Genomic DNA, 26,088 nt, shown 5'->3' on the forward strand with positions numbered 1-26,088 from the left:
AGCTTCTGGACGCAGAGGTCTTGGCAGCTGGAGCCATAACGAAGCAAAAGGAGAGGTTGAGCTTCATCCTCTTTCCCCAGAGGCAAAGTTGCTCAGTGGTGGGGTTGGGTGATTCGGGGTGGGCCTCTTTCTGAACTACCAAGCCCTGGTTGGCAACATGCCACTCCTCACTAATGCCTGGGACACGGCTAGTCAATCTCTTGGGCCTCGGGGTGCCCCTAGAGGGCAAGCCATGGAGATGTTAGGGGTGCTGCATGAGGGAGTCATGAGAGCCACTCATCCTGCTGAAGCTGGAAAGGCTGTGCAATACCCCTGTGCAATTTGTGGCATTTTGAGGAACAAGCCCTAACTTTCAAACACAAGAAGGCAGAGGCGGCCACCTTGACAAGCCCACCCAAAGGTTATAGGAATAAATGGAAAAAAGAAGGTGGCCAACTGAGGAAGTTTACCACACAAGAGCGTTTCTGACATCCTCCATGCTCTTCTCACAAGAGAGTCTTTCCCTCTTGCCAGCTTGTCGTCCTTCCCTCCTCCCTTCAGCACCCATCACTGCTGAAGTCGAAGCCGGACTATGCCAAGCTCACCAGAGCAACCGTGCCTTTGCACAACCACGGAACCGTCGCTGCTTGTTAATCAAGCTTAGCGCCAGCCAGTTTACTGGGGAGGGGGAGGAAGCATGCAGGGTCTGGAATGCAGCCACAATAAGCAAAACCTAAAGGGAACGCAACGGATCTGCAGGAGGATTGTGCACTTCCAGTTGCCGTGGGGGAGAACGAGCAAAGGCCTCAGAGATGAAAGGGCTCTAATATTTTCTGACAATTTGAAGGTCCCAACAAGCTTGTTCCTGCTCATAAGATGAACTAAAAGCGCATACTAATAACACCGTTTTAATTAAAGCAGGTTGCTATCTGACAACATTCCCATACCTCATAATGCAAACAAGGCAAGAAAACAACTGCAATTACAGTAGAAAAGTTAATCCTGCAGAAGCATCTTCTGAGGCCCATGATTTCTCTTTCTCCAAGAAAATCCTTTAATTGCCAGGTACTACGGGTCACATTTGTAAGAATATTATAGCAGCTCTATTCCACGCCGAAAGAAAAGACATCAACGTTCAGCCCCGCATTTGGTTCTCGTGATATTTCTTTCTTCGTAACGCGGTAACTAAGGGCCCATTTCTGGTTACCTTACGGAGCTGTGCTCAGATGGCATGTTTATCTGCGGCACTAAAAACTGCTCCACGGACTCCACGCCTTCCTTCCACTCTGGAAAAGACCCCCTTTCCTACTGCTATCAAACAGCCAGCGGATCTGTCTCTTAGAGGCCTTTTACGTGCCAGCCATTTCTGAAGATGGAAACTTCCTTTGCAGTAAGCAAAGGGGCAAACGGGACATCTACACACCTGCTCTAAAAAATGGGAATTGTGGGGCAACCCCACAAAGTGGTGTAACTTTGCTCTGTCGGGAGCTAACTAGGCAGAGCAAAAGCAACAAGAGCCCCTACCCCCCTGTGCACACCTGTGAGAAAAAGGTGTCCTTTTGACAAATGAGCTTTTCTTTCCAGCTTTTTTCTACGGGGGTGAATCCTACTAGCATGGAAAGCTTATTTCTTAAGAGGAAACCCTACACACAACATGCTAACTCTTGACTCACTGATCAACTGATACTATCAAGGAGAGTAACACAAAGCAACTACAGGTAGTCCTCTTTTAGCCATGACAATCAGGACCAGCAATTCGGGTGTTAAGCAAAGCGGTTGCTAAGTGAAACTGCAACTGTACTTATGGTCTTCAGCTTTCCTTTGTTTTACAGACCTGTGTAGGTCATCAATGTGGGGATTGATCACATAGTTATCTTTCCATCACTGTCGTAACTGCAACAGTCGCTAAACGAGGACTACCTGTACAAAATAAATTCTCATTCTTCTGACCAAAACAAACAACTGTAGAAACACTGCAACTCATGACAGAACTGCCTCTAAGAGGCAGCAGCTTGGCCCATCCAAAATATAGCATTGGAGAAACGCCACGCACACACGCACACGCGCACACTCAACTAGCAGAGTGAGATGCAAGAAGCCCTTACTTTGGGTGTGTCAATTCTCTCTTCTTCCATGAAAGTTGATTCTGCCTGGCAGACAGACCTGGGAAAAGAGAATGCTTCTGCTGTCGGTGGGAGCCCGGGAGACCTTCGTAGCCTTATGTTCTGAGAGTGCAAGTTCACGGGAGCAACAGCAGCCTGCAAGGGACAAGAGGAAGAGGCTGTTGAAAGGGATCTAAGCAGAACCCAAATGAAATCAGGAAGTTCAAGGATGGTACTTCTATGAGGCTAACAAAATGGGGAAAAAAGAAACCGACTTGAACTGGGAACAAGGAAGGCAGAAAAGGCTGGAGTGCTGATGGCACCATCTCCCAATATGGTGGTCTGATTACAACTGAACAGAAAGATGGTAGTCTTGTCTCCTGTTGCTTCCGCCCTGCCTAGTATGTCCTGAGCAACATTTCTTGTCCTGCCAAACCTCACAAAAGCTCCAGACTTGAAGCTGTGCATGCCCACTTCGATGGTGACCCTGCACAGAAGGAATCATGAAGCACTAAGACCTCTCCAAGGGCGAATGTCCATCAACATAATCATTGCACTGTCTATATAAGGAAGGGTAGTATTTTTCTCCTGGAGTGTGGAACCGAGTTAGGACAGGGGAACCGAGGAGATATTGATCTGCCAGCTATCAAAAGAGTTCATGGCAGATGTGGCAATGCACTCGGGGGTTCCAGGCGGTTGACATTTAGTAAACATTACTCAGATTTAGTTGTTTCTGAAGTAACTGGCCAGAACTGCCTATGTCCTAGATCAGGGTTTTTCAAACTTGGCCATGTTAAGATGTGTGGACTTCAACTCCCAGAATTCCCCAGCCAGCATGCTGACTAGGGAATTCTGGGAGTTCAAATCTACACATCTTCTGGCTGGGGAATTCTGGGAGTTGAAGTCCACCTCTCTTAAAGTGGCCACGGTTGAGAAACACTGCCCTAGATAGTACCACTCCCTCACAATATGCTCTCTAACCAATACAGGATTTCCTGTCCTTTTCAAAACACAAACGGCAGCGGGTTGCACAGACTTTTGTGACAGATTTATTTAAACTGGGACCACCAGGCGCTCTGTGAATAACTGCTGGCGGCACGGTATACAGACTAGAGTTCAGTCGGAGAGCATCTCCTTGTCGGGCAGAAAATTCCCCACCCGAGAGGACAGAACGAGAGACCTTCTGCTCTTCCCAGTGTTCTAGATTGCTCTAGAACTCGGGGTAACTGAGTTACCTTGGCGACGGTTTGTTCGGCGATGGTGCTGGGTCGCCGCTGGCGAGAATCTAACCGCTGATCGACAGGAAAGCTACTGCGGTGTGACTTTAGCCTCTCTATAAGCAAGTAATAGATAGCAGCAAAGTGATTGTAGCTCTTGTTCTGCAGGGACTGAGAAGAAAACAAGCGTCCGAGCGTCAGTCGGGGCATCGGCTCTCCCCCAGCTTCCTTCGGGGCATCAGATCGTGCCACGAGGCCAGGCACCTTTGATGGTGCAGAGTTCCCCTGAATCAGGGATGGCAAACATTTCTTTTTCGGTCGTGGTTTGAGCTGAGGGGCAGAGGGGGGCTGTGGAAGGGGGCGATGGACAAAGGCCAGATAAGTGGCGGAATCTGGGGCTGCCACCCCCGCACTTTTTTGTGGAATCACAAATCCGCCCTTTTGATGAGTGCACGCTGCAGCACCTGCTGACCTGCCTGAATCAGGTGCCCCATCGCTTCAGCATGGACGGGGACAATGGACTCTGGGCCCTGCGGCAGCTGTGGCTTTCCCAAAAACCTCCTTTGCAGAGGTGAGCTCAACCTCCCGCCAGGTCTTCTGATCCTCACTAAAGCAAAAGCCAACTTCAGCTCGTTCTTTCAAATTCTGAGCAACAGTGGGAAGTGAAGCTCTGAGGCTCTAAGTTTCACTTACGTACATCCTCCCCCCTAACCTCCCCCCCCCCCCAGAATTGCTGGCAGGAAGCATTAATATTGCAGGCTCCACACCAGCTAAAAATATCGACCACTCTGAAGGAAGTGATCGCACAGAGTCCTCAGGGAGCAGTTGAGTATTTATTTCTGGAAAGGAGCTTGATTTGGAATCCTAGCCGAGACACCAAAAAGAAAGGGGCGACTGGACGCTTCGTAAGAATACTCCCAGCTCTCACCCTGCAGAAGCTTAAAGCAAACTGCAGTTTTATTTCCTGTTTTCTTCATCTTGTAATTCCCAGAACTTCCCCAAACTTCCCTGACAAACAACCCCGCTTGTACTTTTTACGCTATGTTCTGACGTGGAAGGTGAAGAACCATTGCTGCATTGAAAGCTGATGGATAAACGGTCCTGCAATACACAGAACGGCAACCTTTAAAAGTCCCATTTCGCTTGGCCCCTTTAAAAAAAAAAAAAAATCCCGATCCAGTTGTTTGGGGAGAATTCCTAAAGGCTAGGCCTAAGAAAAAAACAGAAAAGGAAAAGCTCCAACGTATTTGGCTGCCCTGGAACTGCACAATAAAACAGGAGCAACAACGGACGTGCCTGCTAACAAAGCAGCCCCCCCCGGACACTGGAGGCCTAAGATATATGCATTAGAACAGGCATGATCCCTTTTGCCCTGTCATTATTTTAGTGAAGCAATGAAAGTATTGGGGTCCTTCTGCTACAAGCAGCCCCCCAAAGGCCCGACGATGAAATAAAAAACACGCCTCCTCTTGCAGAGTGCAATAATCTAAGAGGTTAAGTCATCTCTCTCAACACTGGAGACGGTGTTACCTCAATGGTTTTTTGCTGGTCTATTCCCAAGCTGTGCATTAACCGCAGAACTTGCTCATTGTATTCTCCAATGGACGGTTCGTTCTCTTGCCCCTGGGAATAGAGAGCGGGTCTTTGCACAGGAACTTCTATGAGCATCCACTTGTGTTCCTTAATCTGAGCAATACTCAGTCTCTTGGATGGATCCAGAACCAGCATCCTCCGGATAAGATGCTCGCACTCTGCGCAGGCCCCAAAAATGAAAAAGACAGTTGGATACAGGAAGCAGAGGATCTAGATCAGGGATGACCCCATCTCTAGTGCCATTATCCCAACATCTATGCAAGCCATTAATACAGGTAATCCTCACTTAATGACAATTGGGACCAGCAATTCCATTGCTAAGTGACACGGTCGTTAAGCGACACATCACGTGACCGCAACTTGTAAATTCACCGCCGGCTTCTCCATTGACTTTGCTTGTCGGAAGCCAGTTGTGAAGCATGCAAATAGCAATCACATGACCACAGGACACTGCGACGTTTGTAAATGGCCACCGGTTGCAAAGTGCCTGAATGTCAATCACATGACTGTGGGGACGCAGCAACAGTCATAAGCGTGAGAACCGGTCATAAAGTTACTTTTTCAGCATTGTTGTAACTTTGAATTAACACTAAACAGGGCAGTTGTTAAGCAAGGACTACCTGTAATAGGAAATACTTGGCTTAGATGCCAATTAAGTTATTGCTAAAAATACAAATAATCATGACATGGAGTGGCTTTAACTTGTATGAAATAGAAAATCCATTTCTCCCACAGGTGTACAACTAGGAAAAAAGCCCAAATAGAGCTTTGAATAGGGATCTCGAGAAAATGGATGTAACGCAGCATTTTCCATCTGCTATAAGGAAGTGGGACTCATCCACTCATTCCTAGTGCAGTTCAGTACAACCTCCTAGCTGCTTTCTATGACATTTCAACTGCCAGTTTATAATGACAGAGAGGGCTTACTGTAAATTGCATCTTGCTTATGTCAGAGGTGAGTTATGGGAGCCACCCTCCTTGGATTTGCAGGATGCGCCACAACGGCTCCTTCTAAGGCCAGGCTTTGCTTGAAGGGCTGTCATGCGTGAATATGGCCACACAATGGGGCAGTCAGAGGGCAACATCGCCATGCAGCTGTCCTTTTAAGCCACAGATTATGTCGATGTCCAATTTCAGGCCCCTCTGACAACTCTGCTCTTTGTGAGGTTAGACATCCCTCTGTGTTCCAGTGTGAATTCTGCCCATTTTTGCCAAACGGTTTCAGTTTATTACCACCAAAGGTCAGCCGAGGTGCCCAAAGGCCAAAGAAATGGATCGTCAGGACTTCTCACACTTTCTCATTCCCACCTACAGCACATGAGGGTTCACAGGGAGTAAACGCTGAAAGATCTCTAAAGCAAAAGGAGACATGACTGTACCTTCAGACATGAAATAGGGGATACGGAACCTTCCTTCCAAAACCCGTTGCCGCAAGATGGGGAGTGTCGGTCCATCGAAAGGCAAAGCTCCACAAACTAAGACATAGAGAACTACACCCATACTCTGGAAAACAGAAGCGTTCTGATTTGAGATCAGGAAATACAAAATTCCACCACCACAACTCTGCTCCATACATACTAGTCATATCCTATCATGATTAAAAAAAAAAAGTTCAATGTGTTCCAAAAATCTCACAATATATCTCAAGTTTGCTCAGCACATGCAACTACAAAACCTAGGAAGAGCCCCCACAGGATAGAAGAAACAGTGCCTTAATCATTAGGAGCCCAGTCTTGGTATTATATGTATTTTCTTCTTTTCAAATTTGGCTAGCCAAGGCTTCATCAAGATGAATTCACACTTCCTTAATGCCTGGCGACAGAAGTTGGCTTCCAGCTGCTAAAACTTGAAACTATTTGACCAGAGTTGAGTGAGGAACATCTTGTTCTTGAGGGGCGGGGAGGAGGGGAAGAGGAAATAGGTTCAATGCTGGCACATATGAGGGGAAGGAACCCCCTTGAAATCACTTCTGCTTCTATTCCATCGAACCACATTCCATTTTATTAGCTGGTTCTATTGGAAAGGAAAGGTTGATACCAGTTAACTCAACTGCAGTGTTGACATGGCAAGGCAACCTTCATCCCAACATGATGACAGGAAGAAGCTTCTTCACAATACTTCTGCAAATACCTATTGGATCCTACCTACTATTAACCTAACAATCCTTCTTTCAGAAGTAACCTGATGGATATGCATGTTCTATCATTCTGAGCAAGCCTGCAAGAGTTTCTGCTGCAGACCATGAGAGAATCCTAAGGAGGCTGGGTCCCAGAAGAGTAGATACACACACCTCCAGCAGAAGCATCAATAGTCTTAATCCATTTCTGAGGTCCAACCCTTCTTAAACTTGGCTTGAATTCTTACTGCTCAGAAGACATAGGTTGGACCCTTTCTAATTCCCAAGCTGTAAAAGCTTCAGAGAAGTCCCTGGGAAGGGCAGAATGAAAGACAGAGATCCAGATTCTATGCAAAACTGGTTCACGCTCTTTACATAAGGAGAAGGGGGAGTCTATATTATTGGCAATGTACCAGTTGCTGAGCTCTTCCTTGGAAGTATGAACATGATCAAGCAGATTGAACTGAAGTTCTAAACTCTGCTCAACAATTCAATGCCACACAAAGATGATGGTGTCATAGCTAAAAGAAAAAAAAAAAAGATCATGGCTTTGTTGCCATTATATATGAAGCTTTAAAGCCCTTCCTTCCTTCCTTCCTTCCTTCCTTCCTTCCTTCCTTCCTTCCTTCCTTCCTTCCTTCCTTCCTTCCTTCCTTCCTTCCTTCCTTCCTTCCTTCCTCCCTCCCTCCCTCCCTCCCTCCCTCCCTCCCTCCCTCTTTTCAACAGAAAGATTCAGATCTCCCCTGCACATTTTGCAACTTAAGGCAGAGCATTTCTCTGACCATGGTTGAAGCCACCATGAGAGAGGGAACATTGACCAGTTTTGTTAGCAAAACCTGCCCCACCCCACCACACGAATCTTTACGTTATAATGAACATTCTTTTCTTCTGGGATTCACAGGATGTTTTTGTCAGCAGCCTAGCCAAGTCAACAGCTTCTACCATCAACTCCAGTTGTTTTGGCACATTTGCAGAGAGCATGAGGTGCTGTCAGCCCTTGGGTGTGTTTGGGGTGTGTACAGAGTTCATTTGGAAGTTAGAGGCAAGGAACACAGTGAGGGGGCAGCTGTTCCTCATTAAAGAGCCATGTGAGATGAAATGGGCTTATTTGCTCAACAATATGGAAGAAGGCAGCATTAATTTTGGTGCCCTGCCTTGCTTCTGAAGGACCAACTTCAAAGATGGCCTTTGGTCCTTACGGGAACACACCCTACCTCCATCCACCCAGGCTTGCAATCACGTCAGCAGATGGGCTGACACTGCTGTAAAGAAAGAGAAGGCTTCATGTTATTCTTTCCCTTGGCTTGCATGGCCCAAACAGGTGACAGATCTTGCCTCCAAATCCACAAAAGCCTGCAAAGTCATGTCGCAGATGCACTGCTAATGCCAGGAGACGCTAAGACCCAATTAGCAGCGAAAAAGACACAGCAGCAACACTGACAATGCATGAAAAAGCCTAAGGCCCTTGGCTCACCATATTGTCTCTGCTATGTGCCCTTCGAGGGACTTTGGGGTCACCCGTGTTTCCTTCTCCCTCAAGAGCAGCATGAAGGAAACATGCACCCTTGGTCCGGCCCCAGCAGCAGACTGCCAAAGGCCAGCACTTCTTCTCCACAGAAAGACAGCAGCAATGTGCAAACCCCTCCAGCCTTTGAGAATCTGGTTTGATCTCCCAAGTGGGAAGGATTTAATCTGCTAAGCCTAGCAGTCTCGCTTAAACACAGCCTGGTCCAGATTCAGGATGGAGAGGGAAAGAGAGAGAAAGAAGGCAAATCGGAGCCTGCTTTCTGCATTAGCTGAGCTGTTTCCTGTCTTGCACTAGAAGCAGGTTTCAGAGGCAAACATTTTCAGACTCAAAGCTATCTTGTTGTGACAAGAACAAGAACAACTTATTTTTAGCAAGTAAGAAAAACAAAACGTAAGTAAAAAGCATCAGTGTCTTTAAAAAAGAGGATGCTTTGCTTAACATTATGCAGTTACCCAAATGTCCAGCTGTGGCCCCTCGTACTGCTGGCCTTCAAAGACCTCAGGGGCTGCATAAGGGGGACTTCCACACCACGTTGTCAGAGGCTCACCACTTTTGTAGAAGTTTCCGAACCCAAAATCTGTAAAGAAAACAAAAGGGACAATAGATACTGCTGTTCTACCTGGAAGCTGTAAAGAAACATAAGCAGATGACGACACTGGGTCTACGTCCTCCTGATGGGTCCCACGGGCCCCGGCTTAGGTACTGGGAGAAACAGAAGGCTGGTTCAGACAAACCTTTGATGGATCCAGCCCAACTCTTGAGCTATGGATAAACATCTGAAAAGAGCCTTGCCTTCCAAGCCTTTGGCATGTCCAGAGCTTGTTGAAGCCAAACCATCTATAGCAATGTTCCTCAACCATGGCTGGCTGGGGAATTCTGGGAGTTGAAGTCCACACAGCTTAAAGCGGCCAAGGTTGAGGAACACTGATCTATAGCAAAGCTACCTCCTTATCTGCCACTTTGCACTCAGGAGAATTCTGGAAACCCCACAAGATGATTCTAGGATCATTCAAAGCAGTAAGGATCCTAGGACCACTGATCAGCTGCCAGAAACCTCTCTCCCTGCATAGTACATTCCCAGATGGTAAACTAAAGGAAAAGTTACATTAATTTCATCCCCAGGGGCTGTCAAATGTTAAGTCTTGATAGACTAGCAGCAGACGTCTCTCTTCCTGTTACAAATCCATATTCCAAGTTATATTCGGCAACTGTGGAATGTGGCGTCTGGTTGTTGGTATGCTCTTTGGGTCTCTTATTATTTTTGAGAGAGATGGTTACATTTCACAACTGTCTCTCTTAAAAACCATTGTTGGCACTTGGGTACAATAATGAACGCTGTGGAGAATCTGTGTATATGCATGGATTTTCATGGACGTATCAATGGTAGGTAACCTGATGTCATCCAGAAGGTTTGAACTATAATGCCCCAAGTTCTTGACCCATGGCCAGGATGGCTGGATGTATAGGAAGTGGAGTCTAACATATGTGGAAGACACCAGACTGCTAACCCATCACAGAGGCTGAATTCAACATGCCTGATAAGTAGAAAAAAATGCCATGTAACTGTAAGCATTTTTTTTTTAGTCCTGTGAAAACATAACATTCTTGGAAGTCATAATCTGGGTAATCGTTGGAGACTGCTGAGGATCCAAAATAAGTTTTGGGCAGTTCTGATCTGATTTCTTGTTCACCATTTTTCCCCTTGACACTTGATTCAAAAAGCTGAGCAGGGCCCAGCTGGCATTTGGACAGGAGACTACCCGTTGTGGCCTAGATCGGGAAGTTGAAAAAACATCTGGAAGAAGGGAGTGGAAAGCCACTTTTCCACCGTTGCTAAGAAACTGCATGGGACATTTTCTGAAGTCACCTGGCGGCGAGCTTGACTCAACGCAGACTTGATCTTTTTTCTCTACTTCATATTGTTGTCTGCATGGTTCCCCCCCCCCCTCCAAATTTGAAAATGCCAACATGGAAGCTGTAATCAGCTTGCTGAATTGACCGCTTCTGGCTCAGATATATGTCCTTGCAGATCCACCCCCAAGGCATGGTTTAAGTCACCACCCCCTAAGGAGCCTTAGCAGTATCAAAAATATAATTTACGGAGTCAGTGGCTCAAAAGGGCAGAGCCTTTGAGCAAAGAAGCAGCCAACAGTGAAGCAGCTTGGGAAGAAGGAAGACACAAGGAAGAAACCAGAAGAGCCTGTTTATTCCCTTTCACATTTTAATGTCGCCTGCACAGCGAGCTCAAGGAACAAGGGAGCTGGAGGGTGTTGATTTGAACTAGCCCAGCATTCTTGGTTTAAAAGCCTTCAGGAGACAAGGAAGCGTATGTTTCATTTGTCTCAGCAGTTTGCTCTCTCAGAAGCATAACATGCATTGTTTGCAATGCAAGAACTCTATCGCCTCGCTTCATGTGCTTGCCAGCTACCATGCCTAGTGCTCAGCTTGTAAATCGAGGCCCTTTCTAAAGGGGCGGCCCTGATTGCCGCCTCACGAAGTACAGAGAGGCCCAAGTAAATTCTCCACTGGTGCCTTTGCGGCAAATTGCATCTCAGGCTAAATGCCATTTTTTTAAGCATCTGCTCCCTGGTGAATTTCAGGAGAACCTGGTGGGTAAATCTCTCCGAGCTGCTGACTTGGTCTCAGCTCTTAGCCTCACAGTGCAATGCCACGTGACATTATCAGCAGATGCCAGGATGATAATTATACAGCCATTACGAGACATCTTACAGGCATCATCAAGACTTCACATTGCCCCAGGGGTGAACAACCTGCATTACGCCAAGTGGAAAAAGCAAGGAACAGTTTACCTTATGCTACCTGTTCTACTAGAAGCAGACAGGAGTGGAGGCCTCATTCCCTATCTACAATCCATCATTCCAGCATCACAATCACTTTCAGGTTTCCTCTAACAGGAGAAACACACCAGTAATTTAGGCAGCAAAAATGCCCATCGGATTTTGCTGCTCTTGATCCAAAGAAGTACATTTTGTCTTGGTTCATATACAAGACTAAACCATGTTTTAATGTTACAAGGAACAGCTGCAGTGTGCTTTGATTTAAATCTCCACCTAGAACATACACGTCAACTACATCTTCATCCTAAATTGTCTTTAATCTCTGCTAGGATTAGCAAAAACAAACCAGCTTCATAAATGATAGCCTGAAGTCCAGGTCTGGAAGTTAAAACAAGCTGTGATAAATCCAAAAACCGAAGAACAATCTTCTGTACTTCTCTTTCTCTTCAAGGCATGCCAAACAAGGACGTCTTTAAAATTCAAGTCTCAGTTGGATCTTGTCTGACGCTATGATTCAGCACTATAAGACAAAGGTTTCCCTGAGTAGCTTAAAAAAAAAAGGACTGTCCAGGATGTACCTACTGCTCCTTATTTTATTTTAGGTTGTGTTTTGGAGCTGAATTAAGTACCTGCCGAGAGCTGCAAAGGTATCGATCCTTTTAACAGCGTAGGATGGTCCTTTCCAGCGCAGAAGTGATAATATTTTATCCAAACCCAACAAGGAACCCAGACTGTTTCCCACATCACGGCTGTTTGTTCTTTCTGTCTACCCCAGCTGCAGAATTAAACTACAATAATATACGACCTCTGTTACTAAAGCCAGTTGCTTTTAAATCATTTTAGCAAATGTTAACAAAGATTTTTTCCCCCTGCTTAGCAAGTGCTAAGATTCTTTTCTTACTGTTATCTCACATCTCCCCCTCTCCTCCCCAAATCACCTCCCTCCAATCTTTTGGCATGAATCAAGGCCTTTTTCAAGAACCATCACTGGAAATTTTCCCAACCCGATTATGCTAATTTCTGATAAGGTGAAATTACTGGCCTGCAGAACAGGGAATGCTTGTTAGTGACGCAGTATATCAAATTCATGGGAATACACAATTCTCAGTCATTGACCTTTTTTTTGCCGGGCAATATATTAGATGCAGAAGAGTTACTTCAAGCTACCCATTCCTTAAAAAATGGTTTTGCTCTAAGCCTACTATGCTAGACAGTTGGCATTTTCTTCTGCAAGGGGACAGAAAGGGGCCCCGCCCTCCGCCAAGCCGTTGGTCTTGAAAGCTGCGGTTAAAAAGAGAACACTGCATGTGCAAAGGCTGAAGGTGACTGTGCACTTGAGCAATAACTAGACCATGGTCACTCAGGTCTCCATAACAATACTCACATGCTTCTCCTTTTCTCCTCCAGACTTCAAGCCTTCGGAGTGAACCGCGTTTAATTTCTGAGGCCAAATATTAAATGTTAGCATTTATGCTTACGTCATGTCTGTGCTTTTTGGAAAGAAAAAATGCTCCAATTTGAATCATCTGTTGTCCAAAATAGAGCAAGGGATTGTAAAAGGAGAGTCACTTGAGAAAATGGGTCTGCTTGTTAGCAAGCGTCTACTCGCTTGGCTTCTGTGGGAGAGGAAAGGGTGGATCTTTTGTTCGCGGGGAACACGAGTAAGGCCCTGCTTGCAAAGAGAGGTGCTGATAAAGTGAAAAGCGTGGGAGAGAAATCAAGGTGACCCATGGCAGGAACGGACTCACCCTGCACAATCTTCAGTCACCACCTGTGGTGGACCTTTTAAAGGAGTGCGGTCTCATTCCTACATTCCTTGAAATGACCCAACCGCCCACAACCAGAGAGTCACTTCCATGTGCAAATCACTCGCACCCAAATCCTTACAGAGGCAAATGTGGACCTGAAGGAACAGGCAAAGAATACCCCCAAAAGCCCCTCTGCGGGCTCAAAGTCCTGCAGCTGTTAGATGAGGAGCGTGCTGCTGCTTTTCTATGTAGAAGCCCTTCATGAAACAGGAAAACTAAGTCACCACATACACGGACGACGGTATCCTGAACCTTACCCCTCAAGTGCCTCTCAGAAAACCACAGTCTGATTAGAAAGGGCAGGGAGGCTACATTTTTTCAAAGAGTCAGAGGGAAAAAGGCCATTTTTTTTCCTGCCACATCTTCCCCATCCAGAGAATTCATAGTCCGGATAGTAACAAATGGTCAAATCTATCACTATGTGCCCATGAATGCATGTAAATCGCCCATAGTGTTTTTCTAAGGGATCAGAAATTTGGGGAAACAGCAGGAGGGTGGTACACATATGGTCAGTGTTGGAAGTGAGGAGACAGACTTACAAGCCTCAGAAACCCGTGAAGGCTGGTTGAAGCAGAACAGAACAGAACAAGCATCATCGATGCTAAGAGATGCACAAAAAATCAAGGCGTCTGCTGGGGCAGATTCCCCAAAGACTGAAGGAGTTTCTATTTTGACTTTCATGGTGCGCCTACACATCTTGAAAATGGCATTTCTACCTTAATTAAGCTGCTCTTTCCAATAAAAGGCAGGGAGGTCTTTTGTCTAAATACAGAACACACCTGCATAATTTCATCATATGTGTGGCATTTTGGTCTTTATTTTTTCTAGCCTTAGTCCTTTCTTTTCTGACCTACTTCCTGACTCCGCAGCGTGTGAAGAATTGAACATTTCTCTATTTCCTGACTTCTGCTTTACAGGCAATCGGGCGGGGGTGGGGGGGGACAGCAGAGGCGACTTACGTGCACACCTCAGTATCACACAATGTTCAAACTATCCATCCATCCATCCATGCTAGAAAACAAAATACATAACTATCTTTTCTAATGAGATAAAATCTCACTGCAACACCCTCATAAGTAACCATAAATTTAGCTGCAGAAACATCAATGCTTAGTTTTCTGAAAACATGTCACTGCGTGCTTCAAAGCTTTTTCGTCCACCGAATTCCACTAAGGGCTCGTCTGCTTTTCCTTCCCAATGTTTCCCACCAATATCACAGGTGGGAAATAATTCTGAAAAGGAGGGCAACGCCACAACGCGTATAAAAAAAGCCCAGCATCCTTGTACATTTCTTGCAGCACAAAGGTTGGTGGGCTATTCGGCAACGGTCCTCCCATTTGCAGTCTCTGTGTTTCATGGGATTTCACAGCCTACCTTGATCACCAATTTTCTCTATGTTGCAGCTGCTCCTGCTTCCCTATTGCTGTCGATCCCTACGGAACCCAGTGCCAACAGTTATGAGTTCCTCCTTCTTGGAACTAAACACTAGCTGGAAAAGTTGCCAGAGATCTTTTCTTCCAAGAACTCAACAGCTTTACAGAACTCTCAGAAGCTTAAATATCTCCCGCTTCAGAGTTCCTCTCATTTTTAAAATTCTGGTCGGGCAATCCAAGAATCCTTTGCATTATACAGAGGCAAAGGAAAATTATCCCACTGCAACGAACATCTGCTGTATCTAAATTTGTAATTAAAACGGAATCAAGCATGCTAAAATAACCAGAGAGTTTCCATTTTGAGTTGCTGCTGCTTCTCCTTTTTAACTGAATTGTTTGATTAATTTGATTGTAACCTGCACATCTGGCAGGGTTAGGGAGTTGCCATGGCGCTGCAAACACTAGTAAAGTTCTACCACATTCAGAATTACTCTAATTTTGCAAGAAGAGAGGAAAAGGTCAAGCAGGAGCTATTTTTAGCGAGAACTTAGCGCCCACATTATCCAGTCCCCTTGGATGCAAGTAGGACAGTCACGCAAGTTTTTCAATCTTTTATCTTTCTTCAGTGTCGTCACAGAAAATTGGCAAAAGTTATTTAGAGGAGACAGCATTTTACATCTTAAACACCACCAATGCAAAAGGAATTAACATTTGGTATACCTGCTATTTTAATATTCATGTTGTTATCGAGCAGAAGATTCTCAGCTTTGAGATCCCGGTGCACAATCTTCCGGCCATGACAATACTCCACAGCCGAGAGAATCTGCCAGAATTTGCGTCTGGCATCAGGCTCACTCAAACGTCCCCGATTAGCAAGGTAATCTGTGGAAAGATTAATTTCGAAAGGTTAATCGCACCGAAGGTGTCTCAGGATGTGCTTCTCAAAGTCCCGTTGTGGGTCTCTGGCAGAGACCCCCTGCTCTCATCTTTCCAAAATTCAGAAGCAAAGCATAGCATCTAATAACTAACAGTGTGAGAGGACGGCTTTGCTGTAAGGTTTCCTATCTAGGAGATCAAACTCCTGCATTCGTATGCACAGCCACTCGCTCTGGCCTGATTGAGAAAGAAAAGAAGAAAGAAACAGCCAGTTCTTCTCTGGAAGACTGAATGTCTCACCCTTCCTTCCCAGGACATCCTGTACTGACTGTTTACTAGAACAAGCGAAAGTGTTGCTTGGAGCCTACCTGGAATTTTTTATGTGTGTACAGGGGGTGGCAATGCATGGGGTGGGGAGGGGGAGAGAGAGAGACGTTAAGCCCTCCTCAAAGCCCTTCCGGTTGCCAGGAACTAAATGTAAAACCAGCCATCTGGTACATTTTCCCTCTAGTTTCAGTATTTGGGATCTGTTGAGTGAACAGGGCTTCTGGGACAAGCGAGGCCTTTTCCTTGATGATTCTGCAAGCTGGGGACAGTAACTGGCTAAAATATTCCGGGTCTTGGTGCACCCTGCTGTAATGTCTGCTGGATCTGTTCCATATTCTTGCAGGACAACTGCTTGGTGAAATCATGAAGAGAGAGAGAGACATTTTATGCTAGTTTAACTGAATGAAGGTCTAATATAAGAGCTTTGGTATGCAACAGATTTAACACTTGGTTATAAGACTTTGTTTTTCTTTTGAAAAAAAGAACCCCGTTTCAGTTACCTATGCCTGATGAAAACTACGCCTGTTCCCAAGGCTGCAACAGTATTTAAACTGATTATGTTTGCTGAATCAGTGAAAATCAGGACTTCAATTAATGAGGCAATATGCCAAATTAAAAAAGCTAGAGAGAAGGAAGGGCTTCTTCAAACTTTGGGATACCATGACTTCCTAAAATGATAAATTGGTGCAACATCCCCCCTCCCCCAAATAATTTCATTGGGATTAGAATTGGGCCAGAAATATTTTTAATAATTAAATGTTAATCTATATATCAAGGTATGCTCAAACTCGGTGCAACTGCAGATGCCCACTGGGCAGGCAAAATGCTTGCTCCTGCTTGGCCTGAGCAACCCCTCAGCCACCATCAGATGCAAAGTGGGCTTTGAAAAAAGCCTGTGACCCCTCCAAGTTTGCTCGCGATCCCATGGAGAACTCCCAGTTCACAATTTAAGAATCCCTAGCATAATTCAACTTTGGAATTCGCTATCTCGAGATGTGGTGCTGGATACCAGTTTGGCTGGCTTCAAAAAACGGATGGATCGATTCATGGAAGTCCAGGGGAGCAACAACTATTAACCTCAATGGCAGTGTGACTGCCTTTGAAGGCCATCTGCTGGGAGGTTGGAGGGCTTCCTGAGGGAGTTGGTGGGCCACTGTGAGAACAGACTGCTGGACCAGGGATCTGATCTAGCAAAGCACTGCTTATTCTTGCTCACTTGCCTAATGTGATAATTTGACTTCTGAGTGATGGAAGGCATGACTATGTCCACTGGACAAAGCAGGAGAAAGAAGATCTAACCAAGTATCAGTGCAACTGTTCTATCTTTATAGGGTGGAAGAGGGGCAAGGTATGGCATCTGAATGTCTCCCATAAGAAACAGGATATCACAGAACGTCAGTGGGCCTTTGTAGTGATCCTACCAGGCATTTATTCTGGGAAGTCGTGACCCCTCAAAGTTCTACAATTTTTTAAAGCTTTTTCAATAACAACAACAAACACTTTGAATTTAGTTATTTCCTAATCTATGCAAATATAATCAATTAACCAAGCAATAAACTGGCTTTATTATTCAGATGGCAATGTTATTTAATGCATTATTCCAGGATGCATTTATATTTTGCCCTTTACTCTTCAGCATCTCAAGGGTTCTCGCTTCTTCATTCAGCAGGAGAGGATAAATGCAGCTTTAATCATTACCAGAAAACAATTATCTCTACCTGAACCAGCCTCAAAACTATTGAAAAGAGAGGTGCAACATGGGGAGGTAGTTTATTTTAAAACAGAATGCTCAGCTATTTTGTGCAAGATGCTCGCTTTTGTCCGTGTTATAAAACATCTCAGTTTTTTCCAAGTCTGAAATTTATAAATCTTTCAACAACCAAATGTTTGCTCCATGACTCATATCTACCTATTTTCTTTTCAATGCAGGACCTACGTCAACCTTTTGCAAGGAAGGATCCTCCGGATGGGTTGGGACAGCACCACTCACCATTCCCAGCCAGGCTGCGCAGGTATTTTGTGAAGTCTACCCTCTGCAGATCTATAGGGCAGTAGGTAGGACAACCCTGAGCTATAGAAGAAGTTGCATTTTGCAAAGATAGAGTATGTCATCTATCTGGGTGGCATACTTTTAAAGCAAAATATATTTTATGCTGTGAGAAATGCAGCACTTCCCAAACCTGGGAAATTACCCAAAATTGGGTAAAAGTGGTTCTTCTTTGGGTAATGACACACGAACCCATTCACAACAGGGACATGTAAACTGACTTAAAGATTGCCACGTGTAATAAAATATATTTGAAAATCTCCCAAAGTATTCCTATTAAGATGGTAATGGATGAAATTACCAATGGTAATTTGTTGAAATGACATAAAGATCATTCAATGGTACTGTTTTTATAATACAGGTAGTCCTCAAGTCACGACCATTTGTTCAGTGACTGAGGTTATGATGGTGCTGAAGGAAAGGACTTATGACCAGTCCTCGAAGTTCCAGCTGTTGCAGTGCCCTCGTGGTCATGTGAACAAAGTTTGGGCACTCAGCAACCAGGTCGTGCTTACGACCGCTTGCAGTGTCCCACAGTCACGTGATCACCATTTGTGACCTTCCCTGCCGGCTTCCCACAAGCAAAGTCAATGGGGAAGCTGGCAGGGGAGGTCGCAAGTCGCTTGGGTAAGTCTACCCCACTCACCCCAGCCACTTGCATGCACCGTGCCCTCCTTCTCCCCTTTGCTCACTCACACGCACCTACCAGTGCCCTCCTTCCCCCCTGAGTCCTTGGGGAAGGAAAAAGTTTGGGAAGCACTGGATTAATGTATTAACATTGCCTTTAATTAGACAGAGGTATCTCAAGTTTATTGCAATGTTTTGCTTTTCACATCAGAAAGCTCCTCTAAAGACATACAAAAGCTTCTTCTGTGTTATTATCCATTTCTATCTTTCATTCACTGAAATCCCCCCCACAAACAATCCACTTTTATAGTTCTTATCTTCTTCACGGCTCCGTGTTAGTTTGCACAATTTAAAGAACAATTGCATAAGCTAAATTGTACGGTGGCTTTTGCCAAGAATCACATGGAGAGAACACAGACACACAGTCCTTGTGTCACTGAGAAACCTCCAGCTAAGAATCGCTTGCTCCAATATCCTGTACAGAACATTTTATTTATTTACTAAATTTTATATAGCCACCCACTCCAGTGGACTCTGGGCAGCTTACAAAATACTAGATTAAGGCAATTAAAAACATAAGCAAGACAGCCAGGACTAAAAACCATAATCAAAATAAAGCACTACGACTCCCCCCACCAAACATTAACCCTGGGCCTGAGATCAAAGCCAGGTTTTAAGGACTTTCCGGAACCCCAGGAGGGTGGGTGCCATCCATATCCCTGGGGGGAAGCTGTTCCAGAAGGTGGGAGCCATGACAGAGAAGGCATGTTTCCTAGGTCCCATAAGATGACCTAGAAGTGCAGTGACCATGTGTCCTTTATTATAAAGGGCAGTCCTCTATTTCAGAAAGCTGTCCTTTAGATTTATTTGTTTTTCAAAAACTCACTTCAGACCTTTATGGTGGTCATTTAACTTTTACTGTACAAATGGTACCACTTAATCCCCAGTCTTTCACATTCATGTGAAAAACATGAGCACTGAATTGTCTTTTTAAAATGAAATGTACGTCTGTTTGATTTTAAATATTTTGTATTACAATATGTGTTTTTGTGAAGTTTTTGTGGTTTTGCTCTTGAATTTTCCTTTGTAGAGCAAAATTATAAACATAAACAATTAAAGTTTGTTTATCCTCTTTCAGTTTTGCCCCTTTTTCAGGTTTGTCCTTCGTTTTTTCCCAAGAAAATATGGTTACTGTCCCTAGAAGCAAGGGACTTGGAGTGCATGCACTCTGCCCAAACGTACCAGGTGGGCAGAAGCAGTAGGAGAAAGGTGTCCTTCAGGGGACCTCTTTTGTAACACCAAGAGCATCACTCCACAATTTCAGCAATAGCCCAGGAGATGAGAATCCACTGGCTGAAGCCTTCTCCCATCGACACCCAGCACCCCTTGCTGTGACCTGTCTCGCCCTCTGCCTTCTGCTGTTGCCTGGCCAGAGAGGCGAGTCCATAGCCTGGCCAACCACAAGAATGAACAGTCGACAGTTTAATGAGCTAGATTAGAAACACGTTACACTTTTTTTGACAAGGCAAGCCAGGAGCTTAGTGTCATGAACATTTCAAATAACACAAATCCAGGTTGACTAATTCAGTGACATACTCAGTTTATTCCCTGAAATACTTGAAGGCAACAGACCATCAAGCATGCTATTAAATAGGCATTTATTTTTAATTTGGGGGGAAAAAAGCGAGAAAGATGCAGAAGAGAGAGTAGTCCAGTTGGTCTTCATGCCTTACAGAGGAAGTCTCATTAGTAACCCACAACAGCAACATAGGGACAATCATTCTCAGAAGATGGCATGCCCCTTGCCATGAATGCCCAAGAGGTATACTAAAACTGACGGTGCCGCTGTTACTTTTAGATGACTTATACAGATTGTGAGGACACAATTGACTGAGTTGAAAAAGTCAGGGCCTTCTACCAGGGGACCAAACTGTGGGTTCTTCGCTAATGGGACAATTAGTGCAGCTGCCTCGTGGCAAGAAAAGCAGGCGATGAAGAGAAAGGCGGCGGTGGGTCCAGATTTGCCTTAACAAAATGCACGCATGCACACAGAGGAAAGGTCATCTTTAAGGCACTTTAGAAAACACATCGATTATTTTAAATTGCTTTCAAAAGCAATTTTGAGAAAACTATCTGCTGCGGACTTATAAAATGAAAAGGCATTTTGTTCTTTTAAAACACACTTAATTAGCTAGACTAAGGGGGGGGGAACTGAGGGTTGTTGCTTTTTTTAAAAAAAAAAAGGTATGTACCTTTTTAAGCAACTCTGCAGAGAAACACTGCTATGAAATTGGAAAGTCACTAATACGGATCCACGAATTATATTTTCTTTCTGTGCAAAACTGAACTCCCGGGCATAGATCAAAGAGGGTGATTTTCAGTATAAACAAAAGGAGATGATGTAACCATGGATGCCAGCTCTGCTTCGCTTTGTAATAATCGCGCCGTAAGATCTGATTAGTGGTTTTACTTACAGATTTCAGTGAAACTGGTTATGTAATTGCAATATGCCAAACAAGGTTGGCCTAGAAATTTAAATGTCTCAATAGGGACAGGTTTGGAAAAACTCTAAATAAGCAGGACAGTTTGGACTGGATTGTAGAGCTCCCGCACATCCTTCATTATTTAACTGATGCCTTGCAAAAGTTATTGAAGTTGTCTTAGTTTTTGGGCAGATTGCAAAGGCTGAGAAATCATCTGTGAGCCAACTTCCCTGGGAAGAGGATCTCCAAGGGCGGCATCCACTCCCTTTGGGGAAGTTGACCAACTCACTAGTCATTCCTACTGTCTCCCATCCAAGCCAATGTTTATGTCCTTTACTGGACTGCTGAGGGGGTAAAAAGAAGCTTTAAAAGAGGACCTAACATGTGCCTTGCTCCACAAGAGGAACAACTTGGACTTCTTGGTGAACAACCTTCCCCACAGGTGCTTTCCAGATGTTAAGCCGACTTTAAGAAGCTTGTCTTCAATATTTACAGAGATTGAAACAGCTGTAACTGTACTAATGTACTAGTGAACAAACAGACCACCCTGCTACCAGTGCACAGAGAATGGCAGAGGTTTCACAGTCTTTGCATAGTGTCCATTACTTTTCCCAGCTGCACCTTTTCCTGGTTGGATCTTGCCAATCTCGCCCTGGTCACCTTATAACCAGACTACAAAATCTTGCTTTTTCCTGGAAGGTTGTAAAAATAGTTGGTGCAAACATGGAAGCTCCTAGCATCCCTTTATGAAGCATTAACTGCAGTTTTATTAAAACTCTGTTCACTCATTTCCACCCTCGTTAAAGGTGGATGTTGGAAGAAACCTCGTTTGCAGCATGACCTGGCCTATTCACAGCTTTCTTCCTTGCAAACCCTTTCCTCATCCTGTTTTTATTAGTAATCCGACTTTCCAAGACACTGATTTCTCTGTAAGCTGTGCCTCTCTCTCCACCAATGGGTCTTGACAGCACTGACAGGCTGCTAAGATTTATTCTATAGCACATTTAGGGCCCCATTCCAACACCTTATATAATGCTTTTGAACCAAACGTTTTGTCAGTTTTCTTTTCTGCCATCTCTTCTCTCCCTGAGAACAAAAGCAGATTAAAAGAGTACCAATCTGATTTTAATTACTATAGGCAGGCTGAAAACAGGTTGTACTTCTGGAAGGCTTTTGAATTCAGCGATGGAATAGAAATACCAAATAAAGTAATCACGACACGGTTGAAAGACAGGACAGAGCTTTAGAACCTCACGTTTAATATTCATTTAACAACATGTTTCTATATCAGAAACATTCGGTCCTGTGTGGGGTGCCTGTCCAAAACCACTGTCAGCAAACATTTATTGAACCTCTAATATGCATACAATCAGTGGAAAGCCACTTCTCTCTTCCTGCCAAGAAAACAACATGGATGTGTCCATGAAATCACCAGAAGCTGGGTTCAACTCAGAGGAGTTTTTACCTTTATGCATTAAATAGTGCGGTCTCCCACTTCTTACATAAAAATACAGATCAAAGCTGGAACTGCAGGCAAGGTGACAACGAAGCATTGCAAAGGTGGAAACGAACCGAGTTCACATAAATCGAATTAACAAGACTGATATTTGGCCTAGGAATATTAAAAGTCTTTTTTCAGTGCCCTAGATTTCGTTTTTTTAAAGTCTTAACTGGGATAGAGTTGCTGGGTGTGAACTTGTATTGCAACAGAACAGGATTTTTGACAAAAGCCAGCTAGTTCGGATTGCAGGGAGCTACTGTTCCCAAGAGGCGCCTGGAAACGCCAGCTGGGCCTCACTCTAAGAAGATTTGGAAGGACGGGCTGCGTGATGATAATTCAAGCTGCAGCCTTTCTCCAGGGTGACGCCTCATTTACTAGGGATACTATAAGATCAAGTCAAAGGACAAGCTGACCACTCGGATCAGCCAGTGGGGAGAAACAAGCACTACCGGATCAACCACAACACTCTACCACAGACCTGCCATCCTTGTGGAAACAATTTGGGAAAATATCTCTTCAATCACTATGTACAGGGTGTGTGTGCGTGTGTGTGTTTTAAAATGGGGATCTGAATGTCTTCCATGCTAGATTATCCTCCCCCATGAGGTAGTTTGTAATAATCAGAAGAAGGATCAGATAAAAACGAGAGAAGCAGACAGATCATGAAAATAGTGGCAGGATTAGCCACTATTCGTGAAGCACAATGTCTTTATGTTGTTTTGGGGGCTCTTGGGTTACCAACTGCTGATATGGTTGGCTTCTGTGGGGGATATCTGGGGAGCTACGGCGGGTGACAACCTCCCTCAATGATGCACCAACCTTGTAGCACAACCTTTTGGAACATTGTCTTCAAAGGAGCAGCTGCAGCCCCCACCTTCCTTTGCTAAATTATTGTCTTGCAATATATTTTGTTTTCCTTGGAAACATGTGGCTCCCCCCCCCCCCAAGCACGTCGGTCACACTTGACCTAGAGTCTTCTTAAGTCATTTTAATTGGGGTAATTCAGAAGAACTGGGAATTACCTCGGTGTTAAACACAACAATAGCATAATGGAATAAACAGATCTTTCACTAGAAATGAGGCAGTTTCCTGTCCTGCTTTCAGGAAAACCATCTCATCTGGAGGAATCATGATGTGGAGAAATTTGGAACAGGCAGATATTCCAGGGTTTATGACTGAACAGAATCCAGTCCAATGAAGATACCAGCTGTTTGGACTTTCCTTTCTCAAGAATGTCTAAAGTCTTCTCCTCTTTTTCTTATTACTACATACTTGTCAGCTAAGAAGCCTTGAAAAAAAGTTTGTTAAAAAAATTACTGGACAAAGACAGTTCAGAAATATACTTGGCATGAGGAGCATCTCTAGAGCCTCTTTTATGTGCTGGGAAACTGCACTGGGTGCAAAAGGGTCACAAGGGTATCAGGGCATCACTTCATTCACAGGGTCTTTAGACTAGGTTACTTTCCTTTCATTTATGGTAATATGGAGGAGCCATGAGAGAGCTGTAAATATTCAAGGGAGGGTGGGTTGCCAAATCGCCTGGATGAAATTCATGCTTCATTCAACGCCAAATTGACTTGAGGAAAGTCATGCTTTGGCAAGAAAAAAGCCATTTAAGTTAGTGTACCTGGTACACAGATGATCAGTAAGGTTAATAATAAAACTTTATGAAATCAAGCAACTTTTTTAAGAGGGCTCCAAGTGCATCTGTGGCTTGTGACCCAGCAACATATACGGCTCCTAAGGCCAAAACTGACGGCCCTCTCCTGTTTCACACACTAGCAGCATGGAGAATTTGGCTTGCTAACTCTTTGCTATTTAAGGAAGCCAAAGAACAACAGCCAGAATCTACAACTCTGGATGAATTTTTCAACTCTGGATGTGTTTTTCAAACTTGGCAACTTTTAAGATGTCAGGACTTCAACTCCCAGAATTCCCCAGCCAGCAAATTAAAAAACACTGCATTAGATCAACACGGGTTAATATACGGCCCTTAACTCATGATTTAGCTAGGGGATGGTATGTTCTGTGGCCTTATGTTCTCTATAAAAGACTCTGCATTCTGGGGAATATCATAAACACTTGGGGAGCAGGCAGGGCCACAGGTGAAGAAGACTTTAAATGGGAGTAGATCCTTAAGCTTCTATTGCTTACTTTCCATTCCAATTAGTAGGAGAGATACATAACCAGGACCACAAATGTCTTGCTTGCTTAAGTGCTTCATATTTACAAAGTCTCCTCCAACCAGCTGCTTTCTAGATGTGGAATCAGTACAGATGTGGTACCATGACTTGCTTAGCAGAGGGTACATTTAGCAAAACACAGCACCTATTTCCAGGGGGTTCTTCTTTGGTATCATATTAGACAAATGTAATATTGCCCCAGAACAGATTTTTTTTCTTATCAGTTCTGAACAGTAGCCATGCTCCAAGTAGAAAGGCAATTAGACAAGTAGCTGTGGTGACCCAAAGAAATCCTCAAGTATGTAACAGAAGAGGCTGATAAACATGACATTATGCAACCAGGCCAAACATATGTGGTGCATAAGTGGCCAAGGAACCATGGCAAGAGACCCAGAAAGCTTTGTTCAGAGTACTAAACATGTGACAAAATGTAGGCTGGAATATCATATGCTGTTACACCAAGAAAGGTGAATTTAATATAAACCAAACTCAGTGTTTGGCAGAAAAAGGAAGCATTTCACCAACAAAAGGCAGATCTATTTTTTATTTCTGCTGACTTTTATTATCAACAGTATCCCTATTTTGGGCTCCTATAAAATGTCTTTGTATGCATGTTGCTAATCTACATTCAAGGCACTGGAAAGTATACTTTCATGGTAAAACTGTTCAGAAAACAGCAGATTTAGAAAATGTCTGTGTGCAGCCTCCTTCAAAAGCCAAGGCTCTACAGCAAGTTTGGAGGCATCACCCTGGGCCTCCACCTCCTTGTTCTCCAATCTCATTGCCACAAGACAATGCACTCAGTTTCAGTTGTTCCTCTAGCTTTCAACAGTACCTTACTGCCATGAAACTAGGTCTTCCTCCATTCCAGGAACTTGGACTGCCAAGTTCCTACAATTATACCAATGGTAGAAACTTAACAATATTATCTTTTCACACCCTCACTGTCATTTTACCCTTTTCAGAATATCTCACCTTGATTGGCAAAGAAATAGTTACAGGTCTGAGGCCTATGTTAGCTGAAATGTATGCTAATTCTACTCTGTTCCTGGATGATATAATATTTTTAGTCCATTATCAATACACCCAACCTTGTTTTTTTTTTTTTCCAGACAATCCACATGGCCTGTTGGTGTTCTTTAAGGCTTCTCCACTCCCCTCAGTTCTTTTGTGTTGTAGTTTTTAAAAAAATTAAATTTATTTGCAAAGAAAGAAAATGTCCATTTTCTAAAGTAACTCCTCAGATAGCTTCACCTTTGCAGAGAAAAGGTTTAAACAAGGTACAAGTGATATTTTACGCAAAACGAGAACATATACATTCTGAGCATGGGTATGCAGCATTTTTCATATCCATGAAGAATTCAGATTCACACGTATTATGTATGTGATTAAAAATATATGCAAATTCTACAGCATATCCAAAATAAGTTCTTTGGATCATGGCCCCTGACTTTCAATTTTAGCATTACTCTCCTTGAATTCCTTGTGGGCAATTTTTAACATTCCTTAAAGATGCCACATTTTTGAAGG

The 26,088-nt window shown here is 44.1% G+C and overlaps 1 protein-coding gene across 3 annotated transcripts in view; it reads right to left on the bottom strand.

The window, feature by feature from the left end:
- Nucleotides 1–26,088, bottom strand: part of SIK2 (salt inducible kinase 2) — a 53,911-nt gene that overhangs the window by 9,624 nt on the left and 18,199 nt on the right. For all 3 annotated transcript variants that reach the window (XM_088138956.1, XM_088138955.1, XM_088138957.1), the window contains 6 exons: nucleotides 15,235–15,396; nucleotides 8,988–9,112; nucleotides 6,271–6,394; nucleotides 4,829–5,049; nucleotides 3,317–3,469; nucleotides 2,085–2,237 (listed from right to left, as the gene is read on the bottom strand). In XM_088138956.1, the coding sequence (XP_087995082.1) occupies nucleotides 2,085–2,237; nucleotides 3,317–3,469; nucleotides 4,829–5,049; nucleotides 6,271–6,394; nucleotides 8,988–9,112; nucleotides 15,235–15,396 (938 nt within the window). The remainder of the gene's footprint in view (nucleotides 1–2,084; nucleotides 2,238–3,316; nucleotides 3,470–4,828; nucleotides 5,050–6,270; nucleotides 6,395–8,987; nucleotides 9,113–15,234; nucleotides 15,397–26,088) is intronic.

Source organism: Python bivittatus, unplaced genomic scaffold, assembly GCF_059951505.1.
Source record: "Python bivittatus isolate LINGU-HERP-01145 unplaced genomic scaffold, Pbiv_v1 ctg000320_np1212, whole genome shotgun sequence".
Taxonomy (NCBI): Eukaryota; Metazoa; Chordata; class Lepidosauria; order Squamata; family Pythonidae; genus Python; species Python bivittatus.